The following is a 20,851-nucleotide window of genomic DNA, read 5'->3' as shown; positions in this document are numbered from 1 at the left end:
AATAGGGAAATTGCTACATTACAACAATATGGAATAGGAATATTTCAAATGAGTTTACATATGACTATAGCAATAATACAGATAAAACAGAAAAAAAATGCAAACACGCAACATAAAAAAATTCAAGTTTTCAAAAACGTAGGTCAAAACGCAGGTTAAAACAAAGGTCTGCATATGAAGGTATATGTGTATTTGTATATACACATGTACAAACGCATATATATATATATATATATATATATATGCGTGCTTACTTGCGCGTGTGTACAACTGCTTGTACAGTTTGTACCCCTTATGTGGTAACTCTTCCACTTGTACACATACACACACACACACACACACACACATTTACTCCAATTTATCTACCTCTTTTTTTGAAAAGTGAAAGCTCGTTCCGCAGGGACAAACTGATGTTATATTCGGATTTGTGAAAATAAATTTTTCAGTTAAGTCATCTTTATAATAATCGAGTGTTGTGTTAATAACATAAAGAATACAATTGCTGTCAATTACTAGGAGAATGTTTTTTTTTTTTGTATCATCATAAATAATTTCATCATTTTTATGAATGTCATCCTTGTTAATAAAATTAAAAGAATGAGTTAATCCATTACAACCTTTAGTTATAAAAAATAATTTTAAAACATAATTTTCATTTTTATTTTCTTTGTTATTATCTTCTATAATTTTCTTAATCTCATATTTAGCTTTATCTGTTATTGTTACTATATCTTTTTTAACGTTTCTTTTTTTTAATAATTTATCCAATTTTGATTCGTCATCTTCTTCTTCACTTACGTTTGTTTTATCCTTTTTATGGTTTAATTTCTCTTTGTTTTTTTCTTCCCTTTTTGCTTCCGATTTTTTAGTCCCTCCTTCCATGCATTTCATAGTGTTTTGTTTTTCCCTCCTTTTTTCATACTGATCGATCGAAACGAACTCGTTAAACTCATTTAAAATATACTCCATATTTTTAACATGCTTCCCATTTGTTGTAAAGAATTTATTTTTGGACTTCTCTTCATTAACAATTTTTTTTTTTTGCAGATTTTCAAATATTTCATTTTTATTGCTATTTACATTCACATTTGAAATATCAAGATATTTTTCCTTTATGCTACTACCATTTAGCCTGTTGTTCAAATTCTTTATTTTATGTACATTATAAAAATATTTTCGTACATTGTAAAACCAAAATAGCCTAATGTTTATAGTACACATGTACGTTTTTGAAAAAATTTTAAACATTTTGTAAGCATTTTGGTCCTGCGTTTATTCCCTTTGCTTTTTGTTTTCATTGTTTTGAAGAACTATATTTTTTGCTATCTTTCACCTTCCTATATCGTTAACTTTAGTCTTATTTTGCTAAATATAAATATGTATATATGTACTTATACGTAAATATATATATATATATATATTTATACATATATACTTATACATAAATATATATATATTTATACATATCTATCTATCTATATATCTATATATATATATATATTATATATTTTTTTTATTTTATCTCTATGAAATGCTTTTACACGTTCAGCAAGATAAACTCATGTAAGTTTTGAAAAACAAAAAACTATAATATATACGGGAAAATCAAAATTCTCAAAGTCTGGTAAAAAAACATAAATATATTTTTTATTCTGCTTAACTTTTGAATATAATCACGCACTTAAGTATATTTATTTATGCATATATATAATGTAGTACATATATGTATATATATAGTTATAAAAAATTTTCAATCTGTCGAAAGGTTAATTTTGTGTACATTTTATTTTTTTTTAATGTAGAACAAAAGTAGTGAGTTATTTTCGAGGAGGAAAGTTTAATTTCCACAGTTCTTCAGCATAAAGATAAATATTTTTCTGTTTTATTTTGTTTGTGTATTTTTTTCTTTATTCTGTTTTTATATTTTTTTGATTTATTTATTTTTTTTTATCCTTTTTCGTTTTATTTTGTTTTTACTCTTTTTATTTTTTTTTTATATACCATTTTACGTTTTATTTTTTTTTTACCCTTTTTAGATTTATTTTATTTATTTTTTATTTTTTTAAGTATACACAGGAGAGTGTCACACATTTCCTGAACAAGTCAGAATAATCTCTTTAGAAGAAAACAAAAAAATGTAGGCTCTTTTTTTTCATTTTCTCCTTTTAAAAAATTTCTTTTTCCGTATGATACATTACTAGCTTATCTACATGAGCAGTGACAATATATAGATCTCTCGAACTCTTACAAGTATTAACCTTTAGGTAATTCCTTCTCTTTTCTTTTTTTTTTTCTCGTAAGAAACGCTCCATTCAAGAAAAGGAAAAAAATGTTAAACAGGATGAAGGAATTTTTATTTAAATAAATACCCATAAACACATATACGCGTACTGAAACATGCACATTTGAAAAAATTGTCGACATAAAATTTTCTCACTTTTTGCACAATCCTTAAATGAAAAGTTATACCCCCATCTGTAATGTTATTCGACACAAATGCATAATGAAAAATAAAAAAAATAAAACAGTATACAGGATTACTTTCATGATAACACACCAGATTTAGCACAATATTGTATGTACGCATATATGTATATGCGTGTAGGTTTATGTATGTTTATGTGTGTACATGTATTTACGTATACGTATGTATCTGCCAGTTGAGCCTCTTTTCACCTTCTCATTTTTCAAATCTTTAAGCGCGGAAAAATGGAAAAAGGAGGAATCATAAAAGTAGAGAGTACAAAAAATGAAAAAGTTTTACGTAAAAATAGGCTTAAACGCTTTCACATCACTCTGACATATTTAAATAAATATATATATATATATAGATATATACAAATTAGGTTTTAAATATATAAAATATTACAAAGGTAAAAAATGCAAAAACGTATAAATGTATACCTAAACGTCTGTCTGATATGGATATGATCCTGTGGCACTTTACAGTGCGAAAAAAAAAAAAAAAAAATTAGACGGTGTATTGGTACTGGGCCTATATTATTTCATTATATTACACTACATTTTAGTATATTATATTTTATTTATTTTTATATTCATTTTTTTTATTTTACATTTTTATTGTTTGTTTTTGCACTGTTAAACTCCATTTTGAAAAGAAAAAAACATACTGTCTAATTTTTTATTATTCTCATCACTGCTTGTTAAAAACTCTGGTGAAAGACCCGCGAAAGCTTTACGTATGAGAGTCAGAGGCGCATAAGAAAAAAAAAGATAAATTATTAGAAAAAATAATAGCAAAATTATTTGCAGTATTAATAGTAAAATAAATAGGCATAAAAATAAAATAAGCATGAATGCTAGATAGCGCTGCAATATATCAAGCAGACAAATATCTTACATTTTATCAAATAAAAACGATAAAATAAAATTTATGTGTAGGTGGATAATTGCCCACACATATATATGTGAAGCTGCATTTTCCTTTTCACAAATAGTTCTTCTATTTTTTCCCCTTCGCGTTAATTCGTTCAAGTATAGAATAGTACGCATGCTTAAATGCATACATACCATTGTACGTACATACATATATATATATATATATATATATATATATATATATATATATATATATATATACATACATATATTACTTCGAGTGTATATTTACAGTTTTATGTTAACACGTGAATGCTTTTTTCTCTTTGCTTCATAATCTTTTTATTTCCATCTCTCCACACGCATTATTAGAGGTGCACACACCTTTACATTCGCCTTATTGCATAGAAGTTCGCTATTCTCATCCCTGCATGAGCCTGTTTCGACGTCTATACACTACTCTTCGTTTCCCCATTTCAAATTATAAAAATGTATTCTAAGGACGAAAATGACGAGAATAACAAAATAAACTTAAACAACTACAAAAACATTCTGCATAACAAGAAAAAAATTTTAGGCTTATTAAATAAAGATCCTTTAGAGAAAAAAGGAAATTACATATTAGCAGAGAAAAAAGACAATAAAGGTGTAGTGAGTACTAGTGAGTGTAAAAAGGGGCAATCTGGAGGAATAGATCAAGTTAAGAGTAACTTGGAGGAGGTAGAAGAAGTATTAGATGAAAGTGAAGAGGAAGAGGAAGAGGAGGAAGAGGAGGAAGAGGAAGAAGAGGAAGAAGAGGAAGAAGAGGATGAGGATGATGATGAAGATTACGAAGTGGACGAGGAGGAGGAGGAGGATGACGACGATGAATTTGACGAAGAAGAATATGATGATGAACAAAGAGAAATTAATTTTAACTCATATAATAATTCTTACTACGAAACATATAATGATGAAGAGGGTGAAAAATATCGAAACAACATAGAACAATTACTAAAGAATAAAAATCGGAACGAAAAATGCAAAAATAAAGAGGAAAAAAACGAAATAATGTTTGAAAAATATAATAAATTATTATCGAATTATAGAGTTAGAAAGGAAAAATTGTCAAAGGACTATATAAAAGATTGTATAAAAGATTGTGTCGAAGAAGATAGCGCCAATTCATGTTGCTTCAGTTGCAAGAGTGAAGAAAGAAATAAGAACATGCCTCTAAATGTACAAGCAGATGTAAAGGAAAATTTAAAAAGTCATCAAGGTATAAATTGGAATAACAGGGATAGTAATACAAATAACATTGAGTATGAAGAAGGAGATTTTATACGTGATGTGCTGGATCGAATTGATGAAATATATTACAAAGAATCAAGATATAAAAATTTAAAAAGTGTAAATAATAATAACAACAATTTGTGTATAAATGATTTAAACTTAAATTTAATAAGCGAATATTTAAATGTAGATATATCCGTTTTTCATAAAAAAACTACTATTCTATTACTAGGAAATACACAAAGTGGTAAGAGTTCCTTTATCAACTGGTTCAGTGAGACTTACGTGCAAAACACTAGTAGTCTTGCCAAGAAAAATCAAATTACCTATGTAGACATTAAGAGCAATTTCAAGTTTCAATTTAATAAATTGCAAAATCAGAATTATCAGTTTGGGGTCGTGAACAGGTTAACAGATGAGGGTTACGGCCATTATACGGGGAAAGCGCAATATTATGGAAAAGCTCATGCTAATTATGATAGCACGTATGGCGGCAAGTATGGAGGCACTTATGAAAACACTTGCGGTAACACTCGCGGTGATCGTTACATAGACCATGATATGAATGGCCCCACCCACCATAATGTGGATGACCACTGTTATAATGAGAATGATTCTTGTGGAGGAGGGGGGAAAAAAATCATGTTTTCAGGAGAACATTGTTATTATTTGTTCAAGCCCTTTCAACAACTACGAAAAAAAGGGCATGATATTAAAAAATATATATATGGAAAATTATACTATCAAAATAATTTGACTAAATATATGAACAGAGTAAACTCAGTGTCTTTTATTGATACTAGCGGTATTGATGATGGAAGTGGAATTGATGATATGAGCAATGTAGAATATGATGAAATTATTATGAACTTATCAAAATATGTTGACCTAATATTCATTTTTGTTGACTCGAATAAATTTTCAATAAATAATAGACTCTTAAGAATAATTAATTATTTACTAGATAATCAAATAAATAAAGTTACCATATGTTTAACTAGAATAGATATAATTAAAAAAATAAATCTATACAGAGTTGTATTTTACCTGACTCAATACTTTCTTAGAAATCTGAACATTTTTAAATATCAGTCCTTAAATGATACTTCAAATAAAAGAAAGGAGGATGAGGAATTTAATGACTACGAGGATGAAACTATACAAAGACATGGAAAAAGCTTTTTTAACAAAAACAAAATGGAAAAAATAAATATATTATTTAATAGATCAATCAGATCCTTTCAAAATGTGCTCCTCTTTCCTAACATGCTAGCTAAAATGATAACAAGCCAAAAAAATACCACTGAAAAAGGATCTATAAAAAGAAAGGGTATAAATGCTCCCAGTTCTGGCTCATACTATTTGAACAACATTACAGGGGAGGACGGGGTAGAAGAGAAGTCCCCATTTAGTAGATACACCAGCAGAAGAAGCGCCGGCCGTTGGATGGGGGGTTACGATCAAGCGGAGGTCGAAGAAAAAGACGAAACTGAAGAAAACTGCGGAGTAATGAGTGGACCAATCCGTGCAGAAAGCACAGTGAGAATAAATGCCGGAAAAGAGGAAGAAAAAAAGGAAGAGAAAAGCATACTTAAAAAGATCCTAACCACAAGCTACAACTCGTTTAAAGAAAAGATAATGGGATCAGAAGAGACGGACCAAAATAGTAACAAAGCTGCTAAGCATTGGAGAAGACAGGAGGATACAACTCATCATGGGGGTCATTTCAATTACAACGATGGACAGAATTATGAAGGAAATTTTGTAAGGAGTGATGTAAAAAATGAAAGAAATGATGTATTTGCAAAAGTTTACAAAAGGAATAATCATCAACTAGAATATGTAGAAAGAACAAGTAACAGTTACCAAGAAAGGGATGGTATTATAAATGAATTAAATAGAAGCAAACATGTAAAGGAAAATAATCGTCTAGAGAATATATTTGAAAAGAAAATTAACTATAGTGACGGTCTAAAGAACATGAGCATCTTTTTATTTGTATTAATGTATGAAGTCGTAACAACAGTTTATAGCTTAGTCCATACCACAATAAATAGGTACATCACTGCGAATGGCAGTAGGAGGGTTGTTAACGTAGAAAAAATGCAAAAGTTGGACAACGCACACAAAATGAGATATATCAACCCGGATGATGCCATCACTACTGGCACCAGAAAGAGAAGTAGTAACATCAATAACAATAACAATATCAATAACAATATCAATAGTAATAACAATATCAATAGTAATGGCAACAGAGGTGAAAGTGCAAGTGGAAGTAGTAATGGTAATGCATATAAAATCCTCGAATTTTTAACTATATATTTACCAGAAATGCCTTATGATTTATTAAAAAGAGAGAAGTGGAAATACGAAGAAAGTAATATTCATTGTAACCACGATAGGAGAAAGAAGTTTAGCTGTAATATACAGTATGAACATACAGAATATACTGGAATGATGCAAAATGATACCACAAACTATAATACACATGATGTTATAAATAATAATCGTTTTAACAAAAAGAAAAATTATCCACAGAGGAGAAGCATACCTGAAGATTTTATCCTCCTTAGTAAGGGAAATAAGAATAACAATGATGACTGCTACAATGATAGTATTGAACATGTGTCGTATATAAATAACAATAAATTTCGGGGTATTAATGAAATTAGCAGAAATTCTTACATAACAGATAGTGTATATAATACAAATAATGAAAGGGCCTCTAACTACCTTGTGGAAAACGATCCAAGGGAAAGCTCCCCTTACTCATCGAAAGGGAAATACTACCACGTAGGTGAAGAAGCGAGACTGCATCAACGAGTGCACCATCGGGATCATCCACAAGTCCATCCCCAATATGAACCGAGCAATTATCCTTATACGCACTCAAATAACCGAAACTTCAACTACATGCGAATGAGAAATGAAGACGTGAAAGAGTTAAACATGATTCATGAATTGTTGTTCAAAATCGACGAAAGCATAGATTTAAAGACTAACCAAAGTATATATATGCTTAAGAGAGACCTACAGAATATTCAAAATAGTTGCTTAAAGAAAATATCAGATAATAATGAAATAATTAAAAAAAATAGATCCTTACGAATACAAAATATAAAATTTTATTTTTTCAAATATATGGCTATATTTTTTGGCTTTATCATATCTTTACTCAGATATGATTTATTAGTATACTTTAATTTCATTAAACCTGAACTATTCTTTAGTATTTTTTCTAAATACTTTCTTTTCTTAGCATCTTATAACAAAAATTCCCTCTTCATAGCTGTCAACATGCTATTAGTAGTGGCTTACTTTGCTTTATACATTCGCTACAACCGAAGAAACTACTTCAAATCTTTAGACAAAAGCGATTTAAATAAATTGAAAATTATTTTGTTGTTCACGCAAATAATTTTTGACGAAATTAATCAGCTCCACTTAAAGCTCCTCGGAAGGACGGATAAGGATGTGCGCAGATGAACGGGCAAAAAGGTTTCCCATAAGGAAGGAATGCTGGAAAAGTGGAAATGATGCTGAGTGGAATAGGAAAGGAGGAAAAGCTTCAAATCGGTTGAACCAAAAAAAAAAAAAAATAATAAAAGGCCTTAATTCAGCATTAAAATTTCAAAACAATTCAAACTAAAAGAAGAAAGATAATTTAAAAATGAAAAAAAAAAAGAAAAGGTTGACTTAATTTTCAAAGCAGCGATACCAAAAAATATGTTACGACACAAAAAAAAAAAAAAAGAAGAAAAAAAATAAAACATTTGTATAAACAGTTGGGTAAATGACTGAGTAAACGTTTGTATAATCGTCTAAGTAAAGAATTATATAGCATACACTGCATACCACTTATAAACAAAAAAGTTCGAACACTTTAAAAAATAAAAAAAATAAAATAAAATGAAATAACGCGTGTGCAAACGAATGAAAATGCACTTTTATGTTAATTAGACAAAAAAATAATACTTTTTTTTTTTTCCTTTTTTATTCTTATTTATTTTTTTTCATTTTTTCTGGTATTTTCTCGTTTTTTCTTATTTTTTCTTATTTTTTCTTATTTTTCCTTAATTTTTCTTATTTTTTCTCGTTTTTTCTTATTTTTCCTTATTTTTTCTTATTTTTCCTTAATTTTTCTTATTTTTTCTTATTTTTCCTTAATTTCCCTCTAAATAACAAATTCCATTAAATGACGTTAAAAACTAACATCTGATAAAACAAATAAATTGACTGCGTGTCGCACTTAACTAGCACGTCATCAAATAAAACCCCTTCTTCCTTGCTGCTGTTTTGCAGAAAATATTCCACGCTTTCTCTACAAAATGAAAGAAAAGAAAAAAAAAATCAAACAATTTCAACAAAATGGCATAAAGTTACAACAAAAGAGGCACACGTCCAAATGAATAAAAAATTTAGAAAACACAGTTGTGTTAATGTAAAAAAAAAAAAGAATGCATTAATACGCAAACTGCTGCTCATTTAGTTTTGTACTGTTATATTTTTTTTTGTTTTGCTTTATTTTTTTTCCGCTTTTTCCTCATATGTCTTTTCATCCTTTACCTCCAAAGCAGTAAAACGGTTTCATGACTTAGCGCGTCCACCCAGAACACTTCAGATGGATCAGTCGACTTAAAATAATTTATTAGGGTAGTAAAGTATGAAAACATCATGTATTTACTCACGTTAGTATAGTGAACAAAGATTAAAAGAATTAAATACACAGGAGATCTTACCGAAATGGTTTTATTCTTTTTACTTATTAAATACAAATTAAGATACATGTTAAACAATTTAAAAAAAATATCATATGATAAACTTGACTTCAAAAAATGGGGGTAAAATGTTAATATAAAATTAGAGAAATAAACGTTTATCTGATTTAGCACTAGATCGATTTTTTCCTCCTGTTTATTTCTCATTATCCCTTCGCCTTTTTTTTCACTTTCACATTCATTCCGTTTCTGTTTCGATTTTTCTCTCTCTTGCTCTTTCTTCCCTTCTTCACCATCTTTACCCTCTAGAGTACTATCATGTGAACTCTTTTGGCAGAGCTTTCTGTACAGTTTGTTGTACTTGTCAAACAAAAGGGCCAAATGATTGTTTATACGCTCGATGAACAAATAAAGTGCGTACTTTATATCTACATTTTCGTACGTCAGTGGTAAGGTGTCCAAGGATATGGTAAAAACAAACGGCTTTTCCATTTTTAGTGAATTTAATTTTTTAAAAATAAAATCAAAAATTTCGAACGAACTAAATGTTTGGTACTCATATTTTTGCAATATAAATAATCGAAGACATACCCATTTTAACATAACGGCATGATTACACATATTTAAAAAATTATATTCTTTTATTAATTTTTTCTTAAGGATATACAAATCATGATTTACCATTTTATTGGTATTTTTTTTTTCTTTTTTTTTTAAAATTTTCGGGAAAAAAAAATAAATAAACTGTTTCTTTCTTTCATAAAAATGTTCTTCCTCTGATTTGCTTTTGCTAAAACATAGAAACGACCGAATATAAAAATATTTTAAAATTTTAAAAATCCAAAAATGCTTCTTTCTCTTATATACCTTTTCCATATCATCCTTTTTCTCATTTATTTTGTATTTTTCAAATTTTCTATAACTATCTAAATGATCACTTATCGTAGCACTATCACTAGATGATGCGCTAAATTTTTCTGAGCAGTCCGACGTAACATAGTCTTCATATGTACCCTTCTCCTCTGTCATACGTGTACTGGTGCACTCTCTTGCTTGGTCCTCACAAAAGAATCTGCATTCTCCATTTCCCTCCTTATTAACACTACTACTTCTGATGTTAATCCTATTGCAACTATTACTATTGCAACTATTACTATTGCTCTTATTATTTACATTGATTCTCCTACTGCTCTTCTGTTCAGTATCTTCCTTTGGGTTACTGAGAATGTCGGTGCCTTCCCCACATAAATTGTACGAACTCGCTCCGTTTTGCACTTGAGCTAGATCAACTTTTTTCTCTCCACTTTGGATGTCAACTTTAACGCCGTTCTTATTACTACAGCTTTTTAACTCATCAGTCGGCATCATTTGTTTGTCATTACATATTTTGCTAGTGAGCGATTTTATTTCCCTCTCTCTTTGCTCCGTATGTTTCATCCGCAGCTTGAGGAATTTATTTTTATTATCTTTTGTGTTAAAATTTTCCAATTTAAATTCTTCTAAATATTCGTCTAAGTTTTTTTCTCTTCGTTTTTCCCTTTTTTTTTCCTTAAGTGGTACAGAATTTATATCATGCATATCGATTATTATGTTCTTCAACGGTACTACATGAAAAAGGATATTAACAAAACAAAAGCTCTTAAGGACTAACGTTTTTGTATACTTTCTTAAAAATATAGACCCACTTATATAATTAATGCTTTCCATGAATACCATGTGGTCATACTTATAAAAAATATATGTTCTCTCTTCCTCTATGCACTTCAGAAATGATTTAACATTCTTCTGTTCTTCTTTTTCTATGCTGTAAATCTTTTTATTTATATAAAACTGATAAAAATCATAATTAAACAAAATACTTATCAGTGAAATTAAAAAATCAAAAGTTTCGTATATACTAATATTTAAAAGCAGACAAATTTTAAACAAATAAAAAAGGTATATGCGTTCACATATTTTTATTTTCCTCTTTAATATATCAATGGATGTTCTGTTGTTGCACGTAGTGGTCAAGTCCTTGTCACATCCTGTATCAACTTTCTTTTTAACTACGTGGTCTTTCCCACTGCTCATCCCACTGCTCATCCCACTGCTCATCCCACTGCTCATCCCACTGCTCATTCCATTGCTCATTCCATTGCTCATTCTTGTAAGTCTCTTCATCAATGAACATAAATAAAAAAAAAGATGAAAGTTTATTGAAGCATAATTTTTTGAACTGTAAAAAAATTCTGACCAATACAGAATTTTTTCTTTCTTATAACGTTTGTTCATAATTGTACATATGATATAATCTACAAACTCGTTGAAATAGACGATGGACGTTTCCTTCTTTCTTTTATAGTGAAACATGCATAGGGTATCATTCCCGTGGGTGCTGGAGGCATTTCCATGCTCCATGTTATTTCCATTCTCCTCTCTATTTACCTCTGTTTTATTTGAGCAAAACTGTTCATCCGATATTTCGTAGAAATAAAAATAAAGGCATAAACTCCTTTTCATATGAGACTTGCAATTTTCAAAAACATACTCTACTGTATTATAAACCGCCTTTCCATTATGAACAATATAAGAAACCATATTATTAATCTCTTTAACAAAGAAGTAGATGTTTTCTATTTTCTGTAAAGCGTCTACCATACAGTCATCATTGCCATTTGCATGTATATAACACGTGGCACTGTTATCATTTTCATTCTTAGGTCTACCTTCTCCCAGTATTTTTTCCCTAGCTGTGTCTGATATGTTGGGTCCCACTCGTTTCTCTTCCGCTGGACATGGAACATTACATGGTGCAATAAATGGAGCATTGTATGGTACTCTACTCTGTATTCTACTTGTTACTTCGTTTACTTCTCTTCCTAATGTAGGGGAATACCCCCGCCCGTTGTGCACTTGAAGCGCCAGCGAATGCGTGAACAGGGGGGAATTATCGTACTTAAAAATTGTTTCTAAAAAAAGCTTGTCTTCACTCAAATTTTTTATGTACTTATTAACGCTACTTGCTAATGTGTATATCTTCATATCTTTTATTAGCTTTTTCTTAATATTATTATAAAATTTTATTATGTACATTTTTTTTCTAAAGTAACTGTTGTTCTGTCTCCTAAGCGTCAAAAGGAGGAAGCACCTTTCCTTATCAGATTTATCGCACATTTCTTCGTCTAAAGAGGGGATACTTAAGTTCTTCCCTACTAGATTATATTCATTCACGCGTAAATCAGGGTCCACAGTTAATGCGGTTGAACACTTGTCATCCTTCTCTTCCTGCTTAGCACTGTTAGAAGTGTTAACATTGTTAGAAGTGTTAACACTGTTAGACGTGTTAACATTGTTAGACGTGTTAACATTGTTAGACGTGTTAACATTGTTAGACGTCTTGGCACTGTTGGAACTGCTAGCTATATTGTTGCTGTCTGAATTGCTAGCTATATTGTTGCTGTCTGAATTGCTAGCTATATTGTTGCTGTCTGAATTGCTAGCTATATTGTTACTGTCTGAATTGCTAGCTATGTTGGCACTTGTATCACTACTGCTACCATTAGCAGTGTCGATCGCCGTAAACCCGCAGCTTCCCCTCTCAATATGACAAACGTCAGGGCAAAAGTAATGAGCACTCCTCTTGTAGGTGTTGGTAAAAAGAGTGTAATAAAAACGTATATTCATAATGAAATGAATAAGCAAATATAAAGTATTGTAATAAATATAGTTTAAAATTTCTGACGTGTACAAGTTGTTTACTATATTCTTTTTAATAATTTTTATGACTTGTATCTTTTTATAAATACCCTTATCAAATATACACTTTTTAAAATTAACTAACTGAAAAATTTCTTTATTTATATTATTTGGAATTATTTTCAAATGATTTCTTAACTCATAATTGTATATATCATCATGTGTCATGTATCTTGTCTCACTATCGATATAAAAATTATTCTCTTTAAGTAATGTACCGATGATACAATATTTAAATATATCATTGCATATTTCAGATAGACTAAGAATTTCTAAATTTTCAATTACACTCGTTTTTCCACGCGTATAACTCATAAAGTTATATATTGTAAATGTTATTATTACACTTAGAACCATGTTTTCTCTTCTTTTTTCACAAAGGTGTAATATAATTTTGTTCAAGTAATTCAAAAAGGTGTTTGCCGTGTTTGTATCCTTGCGCAGTGAGTATTCCAAGAATGTGTAGCATGAGGTGAAGTCAAATGATGAAGCGGTGCATTGGGTTGACGAAACTTTGCCACGGGTTGATAAATGCTGTTTGGCCCCCCCCCTCACATAAATCAAATTACAGCGAGAACTTCGCACTCCATTCAACAGCTTAAGTAAAAATTTCACGATAAAAAAGTGAGTCATGTTGTTTATGTTCATAAATTTTATAATTTTATGGTTATCTTTTTTAAAATTTTTAAATTTCTTACTATAGATAAATAGAGAACTGGACAGTACTTTATGAATATCATAACTTTTGTAAAAAAAAATGCTGAAAAAAAAGCTTAATTTTATATGACAACAATATATTTTCGAAAGAACACAACTGCTAGCTTTAATTACTTCATGCAAATCATACATAATTTTTTCCTTTGTGTGTACATCATGGTCATTACTATCACATTGACTTCCAGTGCTGCAACTGTTCTTCTGTGCGTTACTCATAACGTTACAACAGCAGATGGTACTATTACTTATACTAGAACAGCTACATGGATTATGCACATTTTCTTGTAAGCAGATTTTTGTCTTTTTTGAAAGATTACTACACGTATTTCCCATGTTACTCTTCCTTTTTTTATTTATTTTTTTGTCATTTTCCTTGGATTGTATACATTCTTTTATTCCTTTTAATCCGCGTAAATTCAAATTTTCCTTAAAGAAGTTCTTTATTGAGTTTTTCCTCTTAACGTTGTTTTTACTTTTTATGTACTCAATGTAGTATACCAACTTATTCTCATGAATCATATTTTGAAGATTACTTTCTATATATGTATTATAAAATAAATTAAAGTGAAAACTATTGTTCTGATTATTTGCATTAAGCAGAAAATTTATACACATTTTTTCATCATGCGATAGTAGTAACTTGAAATAATTATGATTCTGCTTTAATTCCAGGATGCAGTCTAGCAGTGTGCTGTTGCTACTGCTTGCTTGGTTGATGCTACCAATGTTTGTGCTAACATGGTTCGTGCTACCAATATTACTGCTAGCATAGTTAGTGCTACCAATATTACTGCTAGCATAGTTGCCGCTCCTGCCCTTTGCACTGTTTTCTTCAGTCAGGTGCTCCTCATTTTTTGCCTTTTCTTCCTTTCCTTCTAGGGAGATTTCTTCCATTATCTCCCTTCCCTCTCCATCATAGCGTCGTATAAATAAAGAGAGCTTGTTCATCTGACAGAATTTGTTCATGTAATATTTGATTTTTTTCCACTCTTGAATGTAGTGCCTGTTGTGTTGTTCTGATGCTAGTAGGTTATGTTTTACATCCATTTGTGTAGAATTTTCTACAGGTGATAGAATTAAAGATAGGATATTTTTATGTACATAGTCAACGTTACTAATAAATATTAAGAAGCGAATTAAGGGCTTACCAATTTTTAAGATATACATTTTTAACAATTCGTTATTCCACAATTGTAAGGATATTTCCATTGATATCGTTTTTATTAATATATACTGCTGGTTATTATATTTGTTCATCAGGTCTATACATCTGATAAATATATATTGTGTTATTAGGACTGCAGAACATATGTTTAACAAGAAATTTTTAATATATCGCAGGTACAACAATAACAGGTGCTTCTTTTGACTCCGGTAGCTTTCAATTTTGTCTAAGATCAATCGGAATAGCTTGAAGTACAGAATGTTAAAAAGCAACCTTTCTCCACGTAGTTCCCCGACATTTCCAGTATTTGCAGCATTTTTCTTTACATAATTTTTTGAGCTGTCTCCCCCCCCTTTCTTTGTTATAACAGGAAGTAAACGCTCTATTAAATTGACAAAATAAGCTCCTTTCAGTGAATACTTTTTCATTATATTGATTAGTATGAGTAGAAAAAGAATCAAAGTGTGTTCGTTCAAAATTTTTAAAATTAAATTGTAGTAATTTCCATACTCTTCATCTTCTTCACTCATAATAATTATTTTATATATAAGGTAAAAGCAAATTTTATTTCTATACGTTTCTGTAACATGATAAAAATTATTAAAAAATAGAAAAAAATTATCAAAAGTAATAGTTGATGATGGAATAAGTTCATGGGCACCTGATTCTACCTTCTTACTTTTTTTCTTTTCCTTCTTCTTTTCCTCCTCCTCCACTTTCGTTTGACGAAAATTAAAGAGGTTTTCCAAAAATAAAAATTTCACATTATGCATAATTATTACTTTATAATTTGTATAGAGCATATTTTTATAACGATAGTAACTACTGCTACAAAATAGGGAAGACTTAAATATATTAACAATTTTTATGTTGTTCTTAGTAATATTCTCTATATTATGAAAGCTACTTAGTATGCTTCTGCTTTTACATTTCATTACTGCGCTTATCCATTTTGTTTTAGTCTCTTCGTCCTGGCTAAGCTTACTGAAATGGGAGGACCCACTCTTCAGTATGGTTTTATTACCAGCATTATAAGTGCTACCAGCGTTGTATATGCTATTAGCATTATTTGCATCATTTTCAACTTTTTTCCTTTTATCCATTGTACCCCTGTTGTCACAGCCATTTTGGAACACATCTCTGCTAACGCTATAAATGCCGCGTGTACTACTACCATCAACTTTGCTATTTTTGTATATTAAACTGTTATCTTTGTTTTCTGACCACTGTGCGGTACATTCTTCTGCGTTCCTTTGCTCATTTGCACTGATATCATAACAACCAAAATTGTTCAAAATCGCCAATATTTCGTTACCACAGATCTGTTTGTTATCATATATATGTATGTTTTCGACGTTCGTTTTACTGCTTATGTGGGGCGCGTTCACTTGCACTTGCATAGGGTTATATACTCCACTAAGGGGGTAGCCATAATTTCTATCACGTTCACCAGTAATGCCACTGAATGTGCTTCTATTTGGGCTACCAGTTGTTCCACCAGTTGTTCCACCAGTTGCCCCACCAGTTGCCCCACCAGTTGCCCCACTAGTTGCCCCGCCAGTTGCCCCACTAGTTTCCCCACCAGTTGCTGTACCAACTGGGCTACCAACTGTACCAATGTTTAAGCTGTTCAGAAGGCTTCTTACCATTTCGCTATTTTTATTTTGAGAAAGAGTGTTATACACAGCATTCAAATCGTTTATCCCTATACTGCTTAACGTGCTTAAATATCTAGACAATATGTCGAAAAGGTTTGAGTTGTTACTTGCAGGTGGGAATCTATCGTTTCCCCGCTCTAAACTACTGGCATTGCTCCCAATCGCGTTGCTGCCATTAGAACTACTGATATTGCTCATTCGATAAAAATAATCGTTATCGTGGGTGCTACTACCATTATTGACGCTACGCGCAATGCCAACGCTGTCATAGTTAGATCCAGTATCTGCTTCACTGCGAGTAGGATGTGGCTTAAGATTATAAATGTGTGTACTGTCCAAAAAATTTTTATTGTCATTCTCGTAAATATTGTTCTTCTTCTTATGGATATACACATTTTTAAAATTGATATCAATATTTTCTTTACTATTTTGTACATGTACATTATTCATCCTGTCTTCACTTTTTTTTAAGTCCTTCGAAACACTCATGTTGGCATATCTATTATTCTTTGAAGTATCAATATTTTCTTGTTTTATATTACTATTCGAAATAGTAATTTTGTTAAATTTTTTCCTGTACATCAAGTTGTTGTTATAAATGTGTTCACTCGGTTTCATCCGTAAACCATCACTGGCGTTACCCATACTATTATTATTATTGTGACTATTACTATTATTGTTACTGTTACTATTACTATTATTGTTACTGTTACTATTACTATTATTGTTACTGTTACTATTACTATTATTGTTACTGTTACTATTATTATTATTGTTACTGTTACTATTACTATTACTGTTACTATTACTAATATAATTATTATTGCTATTATTATTGTCGTTGTTGTTATGTTTATTTGTGCTGTAGTAAACGCCATCCTGACACATGAAGAAACTACCTTTTGCAGTACTACTATTGCTTACTTTGTAATAGCTATCACTATATTTTTCCATATTGGGGCTGATGAAGGTTATTTGCCCTACGTCATCATGAAGTAGGTTTCCCCTATTTTTCACATCATCATTATTTACTAAACTCTTCGCTACGTTATTATCTACATTACTTGCTAGGTGATTCGCTACATTACTTGCTAGGTTATTCGCTACATTACGTGCTAGGTTATTCGCTACATTACTTGCTAGGTTATTCGCTACATTACTAGCTAGGTTATTCGCTACTTTATTTGTTTCCTTATTAATTCTTTCACTTGTTAAGTTGTCAAAGAGATGGTTTTCACTTTCTTCTTTCTGTCCACTATTGATATTATACAGGTTACGGGTATAGCTACTACTACTTACAACATTATCCTTACGCCTATTGTTATTTGTGAAGTCGTTATTTCTACCGATATTTCCATAGGCATTAACACTAAAATTTTCGCTAACACCACCGCCAACACCACCGCTAATACCACCGCTAACACCACCGCCAACACCACTACCAACACTTGTGTATCCCCCATCCGTGTTGGTGTTTCTTAATTTTTTTTTCTTCTGACTTTCAGAATAAACACTAAAATTGTTAATTTTCATTAAATTATTTGCGTAACTGCCATACATATTCAAATGAGAACTAGCATAATTATAATTTTTCTGGCTTTTATTTATAAAATTATTCCTACCATTTTCACTGTTTATATATTTTTTATATAAATTTTCTTTATTATTTATGCTCATATTCGATCTTATATTATTAAATGTGTTCTTTTTCGTTGTAGCATTTTTACTTATGTAATCTTTAAAATTTGAGAAGCGAGAGTGGTTGGAGAAATTTAAAGAACCAGTACCATCATTTTTGCTATTCTTATTATTTTTAACATTACCACTTTTAGCATTCACACTTTTACCATCAACATTTTTACCATTTTTAAAAATTGCATTATTATCATACGCATTGTTATCATACGCATTGTTATCATATGCATTGTTATCATATGCATTGTTATCATATGCATTGTTATCATATGCATTGTTATCATATGCATTGTTATCATATGCATTGTTATCATATGCATTGTTATCATATGCATTATTATCATATGCATTGTTATCATTTGCGTTACTGGCATAACCGACGTATACATTTCTACGTTTTTTATTTTGCTTGTACACAAATGTAGATTCACCTTCTTTTTTACACTTGTCCCTACTAGCACCCTCAGCATGGGCGAAAGAGACAGTGCTAAGGTTATTGCTAAGGTTATTGCTAAGGTTAGTGCTAAGGTTAGTGCTAAGGTTATTGCTAAGGTTATTGCTAAGGTTAGTGCTAAGGTTATTGCTAAGGTTATTGCTAAGGTTATTGCTAAGGTTAGTGCTAAGGTTATTGCTAAGGTTATTGCTAAGGTTAGTGCTAAGGTTATTGCTAAGGTTATTGCTAAGGTTACTGCTAAGGTTATTGCTAAGGTTATTGCTAAGGTTACTGCTAAGGTTATTGCTAAGGTTATTGCTAAGGTTACTGCTAAGGTTAGTGCTTAAGTTATTGCTAAGGTTAGTGTTAAAGTTATTGCTAAAGTTATTGCTAAAGTTATTGCCAAAGTTACTACTATTATTGTTGTAATTTTTTTTTTTGCTCTTTTTATTCATTTTCGAGGGGGAATTAAAATATTATTCACATTTTCCTTTTCATAAAACATAGCGTGTAAATTATACATGTTCATATATACTCATCCATACTCACATACATATATGTACATTCATATACATATATATATGTATGTGCATGTATGTACGTTTATGTATGTACGTTTATGTATGTACGTTTATGTATGTACGTTTATGTATGTACGTTTATGTATGTACATTTTTATACATGAGTATTCCGGTGAAATGACATAAAGGCATTTTAGGCGTACTTGTCAAAAGACCAATTAATTAATAAAGCGAGAGTTTTATAACATTATTTTTAAGCCTTTTTTCCCTTGCCAAATATACGTGCATATATATGCATACACATATATGTTTATACATGCATAAATTTATGCTATGTAACATAGTTATGTTCGAAAAGGAGATTTTCCAAAAATTCAAAATAATGAAAAATAAACAAAAAAAAGAATAAAAATAAAAAAAGGATAAACTTAAGAATTTTCTTCTTTTTTTTTTTTTTTTTTTCCCAACAGTTTAAGTGAATATTTCCTTTTACAAAGCTTTAAACGTAGTTACATAAATATAAATAAATTATTTATAACCTCCGTTTTTATATAATTTTTTTTTTTTTTTTTTTTTTTTTTTTTTTAAATTCTATTTAAAAAAATTAAATTAAATAAGAGTTACTTCGTATATGAAACAATAGAGAACATAAAAATAAATCGTATTACTTTTATGCGTAGCATTCTTAAATTGCGTAACGTTATATTTTAGAATTTTTTTTTTTTTTTTAGAAACGCCAGTTCCTTCAAAATACAAACACGTACAAATTATTACATATATATGCGTATACATGTACCTATGTGCGTATTAAATACATGTAAGCATATACTTTTCATTCAGCTTTTTCTCACTATGTGCAAAAAAAAAATAGGAAAAAACATGTTGCTGCGTTTTAATTTATTTTTTTTTGTTTTTGTTTTGCCTTTATTCATTTACGCACACAAATGAATAAATGTACACGTTGCTAAATATATACATATATAATAATTTTATATTGTATATACAGCAACATATATTCAAATGTATGTTTAAGTGTTAACATATATGTACATATGTTCACGTATATGTAAATAAATTCATTTATATGTACATAAATGCTCTTACATGTACATATATTCACCTATATATACACATACTTACCTATATATACACATATTCACCTATATATACACATACTTACCTATATATACACATATTCACCTATATATACACATACTTACCTATATATACACATATTCACCTATATATACACATACTTACCTATATATACACATATTCACCTATATATACACATACTTACCTATATATACACATATTCACCTATATATACACATATTCACCTATATATACACATATTCACCTATATATACACATACTTACCTATATATACACATATTCACCTATATATACACATACTTACCTATATATACACATATTCACCTATATATACACATACTTACCTATATATACACATATTCACCTATATATACACATACTTACCTATATATACACATATTCACCTATATATACACATATTCACCTATATATACACATACTTACCTATATATTCACATACTTACCTATATATACAC

General features: G+C 29.8%; 3 protein-coding genes across 3 annotated transcripts; 1 reads left to right on the top strand and 2 right to left on the bottom strand.

Moving 5' to 3' along the window:
• Positions 1–348: 348 nt before the first annotated feature.
• Positions 349–1,248, bottom strand: MKS88_002378 (iron-sulfur assembly protein; the record flags this gene model as incomplete). Its single annotated transcript, XM_067215381.1, has 1 exon — positions 349–1,248. The coding sequence occupies one exon, from the start codon at positions 1,246–1,248 to the stop codon at positions 349–351; it is 900 nt and encodes a 299-aa protein (XP_067073813.1).
• Positions 1,249–3,828: 2,580 nt separating this feature from the next.
• On the top strand, positions 3,829–8,100 carry MKS88_002377 (uncharacterized protein; the record flags this gene model as incomplete). The annotated part of the gene is made up of 1 exon (XM_067215380.1): positions 3,829–8,100. One exon carries the CDS (start codon positions 3,829–3,831, stop codon positions 8,098–8,100), a length of 4,272 nt encoding a protein of 1,423 aa, XP_067073812.1.
• Positions 8,101–8,805: 705 nt separating this feature from the next.
• Positions 8,806–19,193, bottom strand: MKS88_002376 (uncharacterized protein; the record flags this gene model as incomplete). Its single annotated transcript, XM_067215378.1, has 2 exons — positions 8,806–8,935; positions 9,181–19,193. 2 exons carry the CDS (start codon positions 19,191–19,193, stop codon positions 8,806–8,808), a joined length of 10,143 nt encoding a protein of 3,380 aa, XP_067073811.1.
• Positions 19,194–20,851: the final 1,658 nt, after the last annotated feature.

The sequence above is a fragment of the Plasmodium brasilianum genome, chromosome 8, assembly GCF_023973825.1.
Source record: "Plasmodium brasilianum strain Bolivian I chromosome 8, whole genome shotgun sequence".
In the NCBI taxonomy this organism is placed as follows: domain Eukaryota; phylum Apicomplexa; class Aconoidasida; order Haemosporida; family Plasmodiidae; genus Plasmodium; species Plasmodium brasilianum.
The sequence above is the reverse complement of the archived record's forward strand: the minus strand, read 5'-3'. Positions and strand labels throughout refer to the sequence as shown.